Here is a 14,726-nt window from a genome sequence, read left to right as displayed (position 1 = left end):
AGCCAGTTTTTCCATTTACTGTAATTAAAAATCATAGAAATTTAAAATACAGGTGATATGAGGTGTGGGATGCAGTCAGTTTACAGATGAAAAAACACCAGTGAGTGCAAGTCAGAAAAATAGAATGTACAGGCTTTTCATTTTTTAAACATTTATTTGTGAAACCGAGTGAATTTAGAATCTGAGCTTCTGGAAAAACCACTTGTTCTTTCCTGTCTTGTACCTGGAAACAAAAAAAAAACCACATTAAGCAGACTCTCACGTTTAAACATGTATACACCACATTAATGAGGAATAAGAAATTAATTCAAGGACTGAAACAATTCATTGTAGATGTTGACAACAAGTCTTTTTTCTCTAAACTGGCCTCAATCATAATTCCAGCTGCTCTTTAATAGATCATATAAGTTTTGTGATTCATCTTCACATTTAGAGAAAAATAAGACGATAAATCACACAAACGCCATCATCCAATAGGAGCCCGGCTGGAGGTGGCGTCTGATTTTTATTAGTAAAATCACAAACTGTGAGGCAAACAGGAGTTCTGTTTGTGAACAAAAAAATTATTTCCACTTTTATATTGAATCTATTACTTGAGTTAGACCAATTAATTGTATTTTGGGGCAAACAATTGCCATCATAAGACACAAAAACTTTTTCTTTAGTTTTCCATGCATTTAATATTTAGTTTATACATTATTGAAAATACAGTATATAAGGGCACTGCAAAACAGACAGCGTGTAGATTGGCAAGACAGCTCATTAGTGTTGTTATTAACTGGTTACAGAAGGTATATTTCTGAATTATGTCATCACTTATCAGTTATATTTTATCAAATGTCTGGGCCCAAAAAATGTGTTTTTTCTATTCTGTATTGATAAATGGAAGTATTTTTGTGCGACATTTATTTCAGTTTTAAAGTTCTGACTCCTGTGACAGGAGATGACCCACCTCTCCTCAAACTTGACCTTGGCCTCCCGTCTGGCTTTGCGCTTAAGGGCGGGGTCTCTGAAGACGTCCTTGTTGACGACGGTCTTGTCAAGAGGAATATCCACAGAGTATCTGAGAGAGAGAAAACAACAGAGACGTTTGAATCTTGAGATCATGGTGAGGACGACAGCAGCCGGTGTGATGTGTCCACGACAACAGACCAACGGTTGTTTTTACAGCGGTGTAATGCGTCAGTTACACCACCAACTGTAGTTGTTCCTTCAATAAAAAGCCGAACATAAGGAAAGGATCTTTGTCATTTTACAATTGGTTGCACAACGAAATTGCGATGTCAGATGGAGGCACACATTGTGTAAAATGTGAGGGTCAGTGTTTCCAAAAACAACGAAGAGAGGAGAAAACCTATCACAATATACTTTTCCATCATTTGATATCGATTTACATCATGATATAAATAAACATGTTTAGACTGTATCCAGATAGGAGATATATGTGGATGTAAAGCTGCACACGGGTTTTTTCTGGACTCATGAAGTTTGAGCCTCTTTAAGACTTGGTGACACTGCAAATACACTCTAAAACACAATCTACTGTATGACACATTAAAATACACTTAATTTTACATAATACCCACTTCATTTCTTCTTTGGCTTTTTGATGTTAAATTAAAGGATATTAATGTGCGTTACACACCATGAAATTGTCTATAAATGTGGTAAAAACTCTGCTACAACACCACTAACTGGCCTGAAAATGAAGTATCAAGTTATCTTTAAGTGCAATTTTGACGATTCCATAAATGTATTTAATATAAGAGAAACTGGGAAATGTCACCACAGATACGTTGACATCCAAAATCAATGTCACAGTATAGACATAATATAGAGACTTTTCTGGTTTCTATCCTCCATGTAACAAGGAAATCATTCAAATTGAATCATTTTAGTTTGTGGACAAAATGTTGTACATTTTCTGACATTACATGAACCAAAACATCAATGAATCAAGAAAACAATTGTCAGATTGAACTGTTAAATAATCGTCAGTTTCAGCCCTAATGTATACATGTGTTTAACGTGAATAAAAAAATGAAGACATTTCATTAAAAACAGTCTGCATTTATGACATCATCGCAACTCTAGTGTCAATATGGACTATAAAGACCCATTAAAACCAGTTTTACTTCAACAAAAACAGCTCCAACATCAACTACAGAAAACACACGTTTTCCTTCTATAGCCAACAGTGAAGCAGCAGCAAAACAAAAAACACACCTTTACTGTTTTATCAAAGGTAAATGGAAATATCACTGAGGAATAATTTGTCACAGGTTTCGAACAACAGTGTGACGTCTCAAAAATCACATTTTATTATGAACATTGGAAGTGAAATTCATATTTGAAGTGTAATTATCTGCACGGTATCCAGCGCCACCACCTTACAAGCATGTTCTCGTCAGCAGGTAAATATTGTAAACAAAAGAGCTACACTTGATCACAGCTTGTGTTCCTGGCAAATAATATCTGAAATAATGTTACATAGAACTGATAGTTGAGGCAAATGCTGCACTTTCTCTTGTTGTCAGTGTTTATAACATCCTACTCTGAGTTCTGTATAAATAATGTTCTAGCAGCAATGTTTTACAGGTTATTATATCCTTGTTGTGGTCTTTATCAGAGATAAAGAGTGCCCTTGCATTTTATTTATTTTATTTCAAACGAGAAGACTTGGTAACAAAAAATATCCTTCGTTCTACAAAATCACCAAATTTGTAAATCCATGAAACCAAAAATGGCTTGTTTGTCTTCCAACTCGAAACATCTGACTGACTCTACGACACTTCACGCGGACTCACCTGGTGGGCATAAGGTGGTTGTAGTTGAAGACCTTGACGAAGGCCTTGATCTTGGACCTCTTAGCGATCTTCTTCTTGCCCATGGTTGTGGTCACCTTGCGGGGATAGCGGTCGATGCCTGCGACCAGAGCGTGGCTGTAAGGACGGTCGGCGGTGCCATCGTCAATGTTCTGTAGGGGAACGTTAAAGAAAAAACAGCGTGAGAAACTCAAAGGCTGGGGAATCAGCTCTGCTGTAAGGGGGATCGTCTCATTCTAGAATCAACACTCATATCAAAAAAACTCCACCAATACAAAATCCTCCACCTACATAACCCAACTTAAAAAGAAAACAATTATTACTAATTTAACTAACAATTTTGTTAATCCATCAGTTTGTGTTACCATTAACAAGTAAAACTAGCTCTTATTCATCAGTGAGAATAGATTTGCTCCATCTAACAACGACAATTTGTGGACAAAACACCACATTCGGAAACACTGACCAACATTCTTACATTTATGGAACAATAATCAGACTTATCACTTAAGAAATTCACTGCAACCCGTAACATTTTCAAGTGTCTAACAACTGTGCAATTAATAATGAGTCAATACTTATTCCATAAATCTTCTCTGCTAATCAGTCTACCCCTACATTCAGACAGACGTGATCTTGACAAGTTCAAACCAAATATCATAACAGAAGAGCTAGGATGAAGTTGTCTTCACTTATGTTTGCAGAGAAATAATTAATCCGGTGAGTGGCAAATTATCTGATCTTGATGCCAGAAAACGACCTGACTGACTAAAAAGCCAACAGAAACTCAAAAGACACTAGTCCAGCGGCAGAAAAACATGCCGGTGCCACAATGTGAACCTCCCGGTGTACCTAATAAAGTGGCCAGTGACTGGACCCGCACTCGTGAATATCCTCCGTGTAAACACTGTACATTAAAACACATTTACGACACAGACATGTCTCCATCTTACCTTGACAATGACAGCCTTGCGTCCGGCGTAGCGTCCAGCTAACACCATCACCACCTTCCCAGGCTTCATAAATTTGCCCATTTCTGCCAGAAAGACAACAAAGTTAGTGCCTGGCGATTATGAAGGAGATACGGACACAGACAGTAGCTACAGAACTACTGGGGAAAAAAATTAAACATTTAATCAAATCTAACGTGGAACTTCCTGTGGGAATGTGACTGCAAATGCAACACTTACAGCTAAGCTAGATAGCATTAGCCGCCAGGTGTGTGTTGTTTATATGGTGCCATTTTAGTTCAGTTAAAGCTTTACTTAACGCTTTAAAGTTAAGATAAAACAAGCGACACAGCGTTAGCTCTGGCTATAAAACACAAAACCACTAAAACCAGGCGGTTCACTTTCAAACTGAAGCCGCCATGTTGGAATGAGACCCTGCGGAGACGAAGCGCTGCGATAATTTATTTATTTTTTATTTTTAATCGCAGCCGAATTAAAATACACACAAATATCAACGGAATCTCATCCAGGTGAGTAGCACACACACGTTTAAGGCGATAAACACTATAAATGAGGCTGATTTAGTCAGATGATCGAGGATTTTTTGCGTGGAAGTTTCACTCACTGATGCTGTGCTACGGCCGCCGCTACCAAGAAAGGAAGTCCGGAAGGTTTTTGTCAACTTTGACCCCAACGACCAACTACGTCACTTCCGGAAATAATATCGTCCTATTTCGACTGTTAGTTTGGTCTGTAGCAATTTGTGCTCATACGTAAAAAGTAAGATATTATATTATATTTACATATAAAAAGTACTATACTACGGAAGCGCTCACTGAAAAATGGCTGTTTTCCGAGTTAATTATGTAATTTTTCCAGAGGCTTTTTTCAGGTCTGAATTTATGATATTTTCTCGATATTTATATTTTTTCATCTCGTAATTTGAGAACCCCCCATAAAATCTTGGAAATTCTCAGACTAAGAAAATCTCATAAATTCAGACCCTCCAAAAAAATCTCGTAATTTCAGAACCCCCCCAAGAAAATCTCATAAATTCAGTAATGGCAAAATTCTGAGCCAGAAAAAACAGAGAAAACAGCTATATAACGGTACAAATAATAACAATATGGTTTTAAGTGGATATGTTAAGTGATATGAAAATATTATACTTAATATACATACATTCACTTGTACATATAACAGCAGTTACTTTTGTGACATAAACATGTATGATGATGTAAAAAGTCATGTGACAGACTGATAAACAGCACAGCGGTTCATTTATTACACGTTTCCTGTGTTTACAGCAGTAGGTACAGTAGGTATGAAACAAAACATGATAAAAACACAAAATCAAGTCCACTCTTCATGTAACCCAATATATTAACTGTCATTAAAGGGATTTAAAAATAAAAAATAATATATTAACACGATTTAAATCACTCAGCGATGTGACAGCGGCTACTTTAATCATCTGATATGTCGTCATATGTTCTTTCTTACTTCAGTGTTGAGCTAAAACCTGAATAAATATATGTCAGAAAATACACAGTTTACATAGTGAATACAGCCCAGAACAAAGCACAACATAAACACAAGATAAAATAAAAACATGTGTGTGTCCAGGTGAACTAATAAGGGATTTTTCTTTAAAGGTTTTTTTAATAATCTGTCAGAGGTCTGGACCCAGGAACCATGAAGTTCTACACCACCTGTAAAACAACCTCAGTTTAAAAGCATCTATGGTTTTTTTACATTCAGTATTTAAAGTGATAGTTCAGTTTTTTTTTGCTTTTGGTTGTGTACTGGCACAGCGCCCCCTGCATGTGGAACAATAGGGACAGATTTTAGCCACCTAATAAAAGCCTCAATTAAATTTCCACCAAATAAAGATGCTGTCGCCCGTGCTAAACACCTTTAGATGGCCTTTTTCTACAAAAGTAGCACGATTTATGCTGTGTTCACACCAGACCCGATACAAAATTTGTTGCGCAACAACTTTACATTACGTTGCGTCTATCAAGCGCCTGACGCTCGAGTTGAAATTGTTCAACTTTTGCGAAAAACAGCACTGATGCGATGACTAGGGCTGAAACGATTATTAATCGATTACTAAATTAATTGACTCAACTATTTTGATAATCGATTTGAGGTTTTTTATTATTATTAAATATGAATATTTTCTGGTTTCTTTGATCCATATACCAAAGAAGTCATTAAAAACAGAATAATTTTCGTTTGTGGACAAACCAAGACGTTTGAGAACATTATCATATCCATGTTTGACAAACACTGGTCAATATTTTTGACAAGAAAAAACCCCTGAACTATCCCGTTTCAGGATATTATTTGTGCATCTCAACAGTTTGAGGGACATTAAAACATAAACAAAGTAAAGTTATAGTTTACAATCACGTCAAACACGTCAGTGGGGAAAGAGCAGCAGTTCATACAGGGTCAGAATCATCACAGCAGAATGTTTACGTATAGTACATGTCACATTTTAACATTCATAAAATGTTAAACAACAAAAACATCACACCCTGACTGGAAAATCGAAGATATTTCTCATTTCTCTCTGACCTGAGTGGTTTTGCTCTGCTACATGTGATTGATTGAGCTCAGCAAAGGAGCCCCTGAAGTTTGTTTACATTTCTTGCAGTAATTTATGTTGAAAGTTTCTACAGTATATTACCGTAGTGTGTATTAGGGCTGCAGCAAACACTTCTTTTCTGTCTGTCCATCATTTTTGTAGTTGTTTAGTCCATTAACCATGACCAGCATGATATTCAGGCCGCCTGGATTTATTTTGATTTAACGGCTGTAGAATTGTCCAAAATAATGTGCTATTGTAAACAGAGCTGCATTGATTAAATGTTTTATCGACTTTAGAGCTTAAACAATTACTAGATTATTAATCGACAATCGATTAATTTGAGTGTTTTAAAGGAATTGAAACAAGTTTTGTGATTTTTCAGCGGACGTTTTATGGACCAAACGATTTCTCGACTAATCGATTATGAAAAGAATCGTTAGTTGCAGCCCTAATCGACTTTAAAGTGATGAGAAAACCAGGGTTCTCAAACCCCAAATGACCTGAAGGCCACTAAACTGAATGGTTTAGTAAAGATGGGAGTTTAAAACTACATCAAGATATTCCATCGTGACATTGCCTAAAACAATATTTGTGAAGATATTTCAAAATAAAAGCGGTTGTTTTGCAATGGAACAATATAACGCTATAGTTCAAAATTCAACATTTATGACGCAAAATCAATCTGTTAATAAAAAACAGGGGCTGCATGTGGCCTGTGAGCCACGAGTTTGAGACCTCAGAAACCTATTTTTAGTAGCGTTAGATGAATAAACAGAAAAGAAAAAACAAATGAAAGGTAAAGTGATTTCAGTGTTTTTGGATTAAAATCAGATTTTTTTTTTTACACTTATAACAATAATAGCACAAATTTCAGTTTACGATAATAATCCTGACGTTGAGTTTTTCGCATTGTCCCACACACATTAGCAACAGCAGCAACAATGCAACAGGTGTGGCCACGAGGTGGTCAAAGCTCCGCCCCCTAACACTGAAAGTTGTAGGTTTTTTTGTAGCGCGACATTTGGTTTGGCAACGTAATTCACGTTTTTTCTTTTAAACAATTGTAGAATTACTTAATCTGTTTCATCGTTAGTGGTAACTTGTCCACATCATGAAAGCTAATGGATATGAGTAAAAAAACGCGTTTTATAGCCACTGTAAAAGTTTAAAGCATTTTTTTTATTAGCATCGCAGTAATATCGTAAATCACGATAAAGAAATGTTTATATCGTTGAATTGCTGTTGGCTTTAGATAAAGTTTAAAGCAGATTTTTAAAACCATCACAGTAACATCATGAATTGCAGTTATTTCGGTCGAGACTATCACAATACGAAATTTCTCTCATCATCTCGTGTCTGTGAGCCCAAGTAGCGACATGTAATTTTGCCCTAAAATACTGAAAGTCGCGTTTTACGTCTCATATTTTCTCCTATTTAAATATCAGTAACATATTTTGAAATATGAGTTGCGTTAGTTCATCTGTTTCCTCTGTATTTGTATGAACACGATCTAAAAACAAAACTTTAAAGCAAATGTTTTGCAGTTATCATAATGACATCTTAGTCGGAGTAATTATTGTCTTGGACTATAGATTTGACGGCTGCTTAAATGACCTTTAAAACGTGACCTACTTGAAGTACAAACACATGCAGGTACAGTAAGCGTCGCGTGGTTCTCCCGCCGATAAAGCGCTCCTCAGAAAGCGTCCTTGATGTTCTTCAGCTGCCGGACAGCCAGGTCCACGGGGAGGCGGAACTTGAGGTGGCTGATGCGGCCCAGGATGCGCAGGGCTCCCTCGAAGCCGGTCTGTGCCATGTAGCTCCAGGCCTGGTAGTGCGGGTGGATCAGCGTCCCCGACTTACACAGCAGGTTGAGCCACGACACCAGCCGCTGCTCGTTCAGAGCCATGCACACCAGCGCTTTGAACTCTGTGTCCGGCCCCCGCTTGTAGCGTCCGTGCTCCTTCAGCACGGTGTGGACGGCCCACAGCAGCGACTGCTTAGGGGTGATAGTCACTGGGCCGCCCCCTACAGGCAGTCTGAAGGACTGTGAGAGCTGCCGGGCCGGCGTCTCCACAAAGGCCTTCCCATTTTTGGAGTGGTAGTATTTGACAAAGAGCTCCCACGGGTGCATGGTCTGTGTCTCTGGTCTGTACGGCAGCAGACAGGAAATGGGAGCCAGCACTAGGCTCATGGTCTGAGAGGGCGCAAAGAGGCCGTGAGACAACAAGTCCTTCAGAGCGATCGCCAGCTCCTTCCTCACGGCCGTCGTCAGCTCGTCACGGGGCCCGAGGGCCGCGTTGCTGGTGTAGTTGACGATGTGTTCGACGGGCTGATGCCTGCACGAGCCCAGCACCCGCACTCTGTCCACGGCCGCCTCCAGGCGCTGCAGCAGGGGCCCGTAGTCCCTCACTGTGGGCTCCTGAGGCCACATGCTCGAGGGGACGCGCCCCGCCGCACAGCCGAACTGACTCGCGGCGAAGATCTGCAGCACAGCGAGGGCCTTCTGGATGAGCTGCAGGCCGGTCTCGCGTATCCTCTGGGCCTGTTCAGGGTCCACTGTGGACCAGACAACAAAAATACATTTATATAGACAAAAGGACTCTGTGCTGGGTCTGAGCTGCTAATAAAATACATGGATCATTGTAGGAAAACCCAACAAACAAGCACACACTGAAGGGATTAAACACGGCAACAAGGAAAAACAAATATTAGCTACTAATAAAAAATGCACCTGCGGAAATATACGATTTCTTAAGAATATGTTCACAGCTTTAAATCACCTTTAAAAAGCCTTTTCTAACTTGTTTATAAACAATTCCACAGAGACACAGGATCTGCTGGTCTACTGCTGCCTTGTGTGTTACGTTAGTGTCACCGAGGTTAATCTGAACAAGGGATTTCACACAGAAGTCACAGAATATCACATGTGAAGTTACAAAAGGAGGCAGCAGTGGATCCTGTGGGCTGTGATGTTAGAAAATCACTGGTTTTCTCTATGGGATTTGGTGCAGGGCTAAAGCATTTTTAAAGTTTCCAGTTAAAAAAAAAGCTTTGCAAAAGTTAAATAGACTGTACAGTATAGTGTGAACTAAAGCAGGTGTGAATTTTCTGTTTCAAGGGAGGGCGAGCATTCTGTCGTCCTATTCTGGTTTTCTACCAGCAGGGGGTGTAACAGCTGAGGCAGCCCTGGCTACATGTCAGCATCTCACATTTACACCGGCTCTACTCGCCTTGCCTCGCCTTGGCACGGCACGGTTTAAGTAGCGTTTCCACTAGCATAGTACCTGGTACTGCACGGTCTAAAAAAGGTTCCAAGCGTGCTAGTAGTAGGTAACTATGCGATGATTGGTCAGACTGCCGGCCGCTGACTGGCCTGAGTCCTGTCACAGGAAGAGACGTCCCACTCACAAATCGCACCGAACTGCTCCGAACTGTAGATCACTTAAAACTACTTAACAATGCTAACTACGTGGGTTAATCTCCAACAACTACCAGGGAAACCTCTATATTTAACAGCAGTCTTTTAAAGTGGAGTGGTGTATTTAGGGTCAGCGCCACTGATCGCGAGCCACAGACCGCTGCCGCTGTAGTCTGTGGAGTAGGAGGCTGTACTCCGGAGACGTGTGGACAGAAATCAAGCCAAACAGTGCCGACTTGTAGATAAGTTAAAACTACTTAACAATCCTAAAAACTTGGGTTAATCTCCAACAACTACAGAAGTCTGTTGTAAAGTCACTAGTCACTCGTGTGTGTGGCGTATAAAACAAGTCACCGCAGTTTCACTCAGCCGTGCAGTGATGACTCCGCCCACATTAAGTAGGTAGTTTTTTGTAGTGGAGATGCAACCTAATCGTGCCGTGCTGAGGTGAGTTGAGTAGAGCCGGTGGAAATGCGCCAATACAATCACACTTCAGTTGAAAATCTGGGCTTGTGCTCGTTGTGTAAATGACAATAATATCCCTTCTTTGTTTGCTTTGAACGGTCTGACCTTTCTTCTTCAGTCCTGGAGTTCTGGCGCTGGATCCTGCTGCCTGCGGCTGCTGGTCGTGTCCAACGTCCGACAAGAGAGGATTCCCCACCTCGTCTTTTTTTTTTTGGCACAAAGAGCGAAACTTCAAAACATTGGAGTAACAAGTAAACAAGAAAACCAAGAGATACTTCAACTGCTCACAGGCCGACGTACCCTGGATGAAGTTGATGAACATCTCCAGGTCCCTGATCTGGGTTTTCAGCTGCTCCACCAGCTGCTCTTTGACCCTCACCGGGTTCACGATCTGAGCGATGGCACCGTCGACTCTCTGCCTCAGCTCCTCCGGCGTCAGGTTCCCGATGTCCTCGTTCAGGTTCACGTCCAGCTTTTTGATCAGCTCGTCGATGATGACCTGAAGAAAAACCTTCGTGTTTGTTTCAAACTTTACATTCTTGCAGGAAATGTCGCTGCATCTGCCGTTACCTGTTTAAACTCTGCTGGACGAGACATTTTGATCCTAGTCCACATACCGTATGTTTACATTATTTACATCTCTTGCTGTCTTTCTCAGTTAGTCTAGGATTTTGCAGTCTTTTTAACATATTTAGGGCCCAAGCCACGAATGGCAGGGGCCGAAATCAGACAGGAAAAGCTGAATTTAAAAAAAAAGTCAAACGGATTTCAAAAGGATCTACAATATTCATGGGTAGTATATTCTATTTCTGTCAATAAATGTTTCACACCTGGACACCAGGAAACTATTTTTAAAATGGAAATAAACAAAAGGAGAAAGAACTACGACGACAAATAAAGTAAAGCCTGAAGCATTTAAAACAACTCGTTCCCCTGCTCTGAACCAGGTAAACACTGCATTATGTGTTGGAAAACCTGCAGATCCTGTCAGTTTGTGCCTCTCATTCAGGCCGTCTGTTGTTGTTGTTGTTGTCGTCATGATTTAATGAGCTGCTCTGACCACACTCATCACCTTCTGCCTCTCCATGACGACCGACTGCGGCAGCGAGTCGTAGCTGCCCTCCTGGTAGGCGAAGCGCTCCAGGTCGTCCAGCTGCGTCTTCAGCTGGAGAATGAGGTCCTTCTGTTTCTCCCTCTGAGCCTCCAGACGCTCCCTCTTCTCCCGCTCGGTCTGACGGCAGAAACACACACACGAGGAGTAAGTTTGTGTGAGGTAGTCGGAGCCGACTGTGCTGTGCCACTTTAACATCATAAAAACTAAGTTTATCAGATAAAATCTACACCAGATTCAGTCCACGACATCAGGAGACTGAAGTTTGTAAGCCGCTCACTTCCTGCACCAAAGTCTACAGAGAAAATCAACAATTTTAACATCAGCGCAGACAGGAGTTGTTAATCCACCGCTGCCTGTTGCAAGTTCAAATGTTTTTTTTCTTGTGATGTCAGTGTTTGACATCCTTTATTTGAATTTACCAAACTGACACAAACTTTCCAAACACAGCAGCAGTGGACCAGCAGCTCATACGTCCCCCGCTCGCTAAAAACGTACATTTTTGCAATTAACATAAAACCTTAAGAAGATATCAGAGCTTAAACTTAAGCCGGCATAGATTTTATTAGGTGATCCCTTTTGTGAAGTTACTAAACTGGCAGTCATGTATTTTATTGACAGTACCCTATATAACATAATGTATGGAAAAATACACAAACCATTTACAGACACAATACTCACCAGATCCACCTGAATGGAAAGCATGTGGCAGGGGGGAGAAAGAAAGAAAGAAAGAAAGAAAGAAAGAAACACAAAGGACTTTAGCACGTACATATGATGAGATTATACGAGGCCAAATGTTAATTCAGTTAAGGTTAAAGTGGGAAAAAATAGGTAGAGAGCAAACACAGTGTGGGGAACAAAGCAGGCTGCTCCAACACTGCTGTTTACACAGAAGCCTTTTATTAAACAGATAAAGATCTGACTGAGTTCCTTTTTAATGAGCCTGCCTGCAGCGACGTGACTCACACACCTGTGGCAGAAAACAACATTTTCCATCAGAGATAAGAGCAGGGGCGGCAGCAGCAGCAGCCGTCGCATCCAGTGACGCAATAATACGTTCTATTCATATTAGGGATAAATAGGGATAAAACAGAACGATACTGAGTACCAGTACCACTCCAACACTGTCCAAAGACTCTAAGTTTGGATTTGAAGCTAACGGAGTTGATTTCTTGAGACTTTCTTTTTTTTTTTCATAATGTGCTTTTAAACTTAATCTGGATTCTTTTTTATTTGTTTTTCCGCTCGTGTTTTCACTGTGTACACTGAGTGTTTTTCGTATTTGCTGCTGCCTATCTCGGCCAGGACTCCCCTGAAAAGAGGTTCTTCATCTCAATGGGATTTTCCTGGTTAAATAAAAGCTGGTTGGTTATAGCTTGGTATCAGACTAACATCAGTTTCAGTTTTGACAGGTGAATGTCAAAAGTTACTACTAAGGCTGAATAATTATGAATACATGTCTAATTTGTGATTATTTTGACAGGAACTGTGATTATCAGCTGCTGATATCGGAGGGAATGGTCATATTTTCTCAGATCTGTGAGAAACAAAGAGAATACGACGTGTACAGATCAAGACAAAACTCAAAAACTGTAACCGCTGATACATCCATAAACCATACATAACGTAAACACGCTACAAAGAGTAACGTCCACCACCCTGATCATGTGACAACAACAGGAGTTAGGTGTATTATGATTTGAAGATGATTAAAAGATCAGCATCAGTTCTGACAGGTGAATGTTAAAGGTGCTATCCGCAGATTGAGGAAACATTATTTTTATGTTTTGGTTTCACCCACAGCTGCAACATAAGGATTAGGAATGGGAAGATACCATTTCTTTTTGTGTCTGATATCGATATTATCACAAACTTGAGTGTCTAACAAAACCGATATTAGTCCGATGAAGTCAGTTTAGCAGTCTGTGTTCTGCTATAAAACTAGCAAATCGGTGTAAGGTCAATGTTCTGGGTTACAGTGCCAACAGCATCATAACAAATTCTGTTTATTCGCACGTCGAGACACAACTGATCATTATGGCCTTTTCCTTTTTGAATGATTTAAAAAAGGAAACGGCTAATTTTTCGATTTTAACCTTGTGCTCGGACCGTATTGAAACTCTTGCACTAAACAGCCATTGTTTGGCCATTTTGGCACATTTGCACCAATGGTATTTGAACAAAATTGTCCTAGAGGTTTGGTCCGATCAACTTCAATTTGTTTTTATTTTCTTACAACGAAAATCCATTGGCCGTCAAGTACACGGACCCATGAGGGTCATAAGAGGGTTTAAACACTATAAGGCCGCTGTTGTACATATTTAACACTGACACTAGGTACAGTGTCAGGTGACACCTGTAACCTCTGTGTGGTCACGGTGGTCGTGACTCGTGGAAACCTCACCGAGTTCTCCAGCAGCTGTTTGGCGTCCTGAGCCCTGCAGCCCACCACATGAGGACAGCCTCGGAAGGCGAACTCCTCCAGCTCCGCCAGCATCCTGTCCTTCTCGTCGCTCTGGGCGTGGACGATCTGCTTGAGTCGAAACTGAACCTGCGCGAAGTGGGAGGTGAGGGCGAGCAGAGAGGAGTTCAGCTGCTCCTGCTCCTCTTCCAGCCTCCGCAGCTTGGAGGCCATTTCCTCGTCGCTGGCCGAGGACGAGCCTCTCTGCTTCGGATGTACTGCGCTGCCGCTCCCGCTCTCATCCTCGGGACTGGCCACGGCGCCCACCGGTGCCCATCGCTCCCCAGCGCCGGCTAAGACAGCCTCGCTGTCCGACGCCGACAGCTCCTCCGTGGACATTATCCACGGTGAAGTTCAGTCCAGCTGTTAAACTGCGCCGCCCGTCGTTAAAATGCGAGTTTAGTTTTCGTGTTTTGTCAAGAAACTGGAAGAATTGTCACCACCGGAGGAACAGGTGGATTGACGCCATCTTGGGAAGAATGATTCATACGTCAAAAAAGTGATGCTAGGAAAACACCGGAAGTCGAATACCCTTTTCTTCAAAGTAAAACCATTCAGTAAACAGTATTGAAGAAGGCTGGGTTATCAAGACGGCCAATAATATATTTTACCGATATTTTAGCGTAATTTAACCCATAGACTTCACACACATACTTGAATCTAAAATGCGAAGTAATCTGTCATCTCTGTTTGTCATTTAAATGATTAGTCACTATATTTATATTTTTATTTTGAATGAATTCACCGGATGTTTGTTTGTTTTCACACCCATACGCTTTACGCTGCTCACAGACTGGGGGAGGACCAGCGAAAACAAACAAACTGACGTCAATTAGAGAAAAAAGCGTGACGTAGAAGACTCAAGGAGAAAAAAAACGTATGTAAATAAGATTA

General features: G+C 40.7%; 2 protein-coding genes across 3 annotated transcripts; both read right to left on the bottom strand.

The window, feature by feature from the left end:
• Nucleotides 1-134: 134 nt before the first annotated feature.
• Nucleotides 135-4,465, bottom strand: rpl27 (ribosomal protein L27). Its single transcript, XM_044050022.1, has 5 exons — nucleotides 4,401-4,465; nucleotides 3,779-3,861; nucleotides 2,808-2,977; nucleotides 953-1,063; nucleotides 135-223 (listed from the first exon to the last, which is right to left on the bottom strand). The coding sequence occupies exons 2-5, from the start codon at nucleotides 3,857-3,859 to the stop codon at nucleotides 175-177; spliced, it is 411 nt and encodes a 136-aa protein (XP_043905957.1). The 5' UTR covers nucleotides 3,860-3,861; nucleotides 4,401-4,465; the 3' UTR covers nucleotides 135-174.
• Nucleotides 4,466-5,036: 571 nt separating this feature from the next.
• Nucleotides 5,037-14,316, bottom strand: rundc1 (RUN domain containing 1). 2 transcript variants are annotated; one of them, XM_044051722.1, is made up of 6 exons: nucleotides 13,776-14,316; nucleotides 12,050-12,058; nucleotides 11,330-11,488; nucleotides 10,558-10,756; nucleotides 10,363-10,458; nucleotides 5,037-8,930 (listed from the first exon to the last, which is right to left on the bottom strand). In XM_044051722.1, the coding sequence occupies exons 1-6, from the start codon at nucleotides 14,169-14,171 to the stop codon at nucleotides 8,068-8,070; spliced, it is 1,722 nt and encodes a 573-aa protein (XP_043907657.1). In that variant the 5' UTR covers nucleotides 14,172-14,316; the 3' UTR covers nucleotides 5,037-8,067. The 2 variants fall into 2 exon arrangements, with proteins under 2 accessions (XP_043907657.1, XP_043907658.1); XM_044051723.1 differs by lacking the exon at nucleotides 12,050-12,058.
• Between the last annotated feature and the right edge of the window lie 410 nt (nucleotides 14,317-14,726).

The sequence above is a fragment of the Solea senegalensis genome, linkage group LG19, assembly GCF_019176455.1.
Source record: "Solea senegalensis isolate Sse05_10M linkage group LG19, IFAPA_SoseM_1, whole genome shotgun sequence".
In the NCBI taxonomy this organism is placed as follows: Eukaryota; Metazoa; Chordata; class Actinopteri; order Pleuronectiformes; family Soleidae; genus Solea; species Solea senegalensis.
Note: the sequence above shows the minus strand (reverse complement) of the source record. Positions and strands in the feature narration are given on the sequence as shown.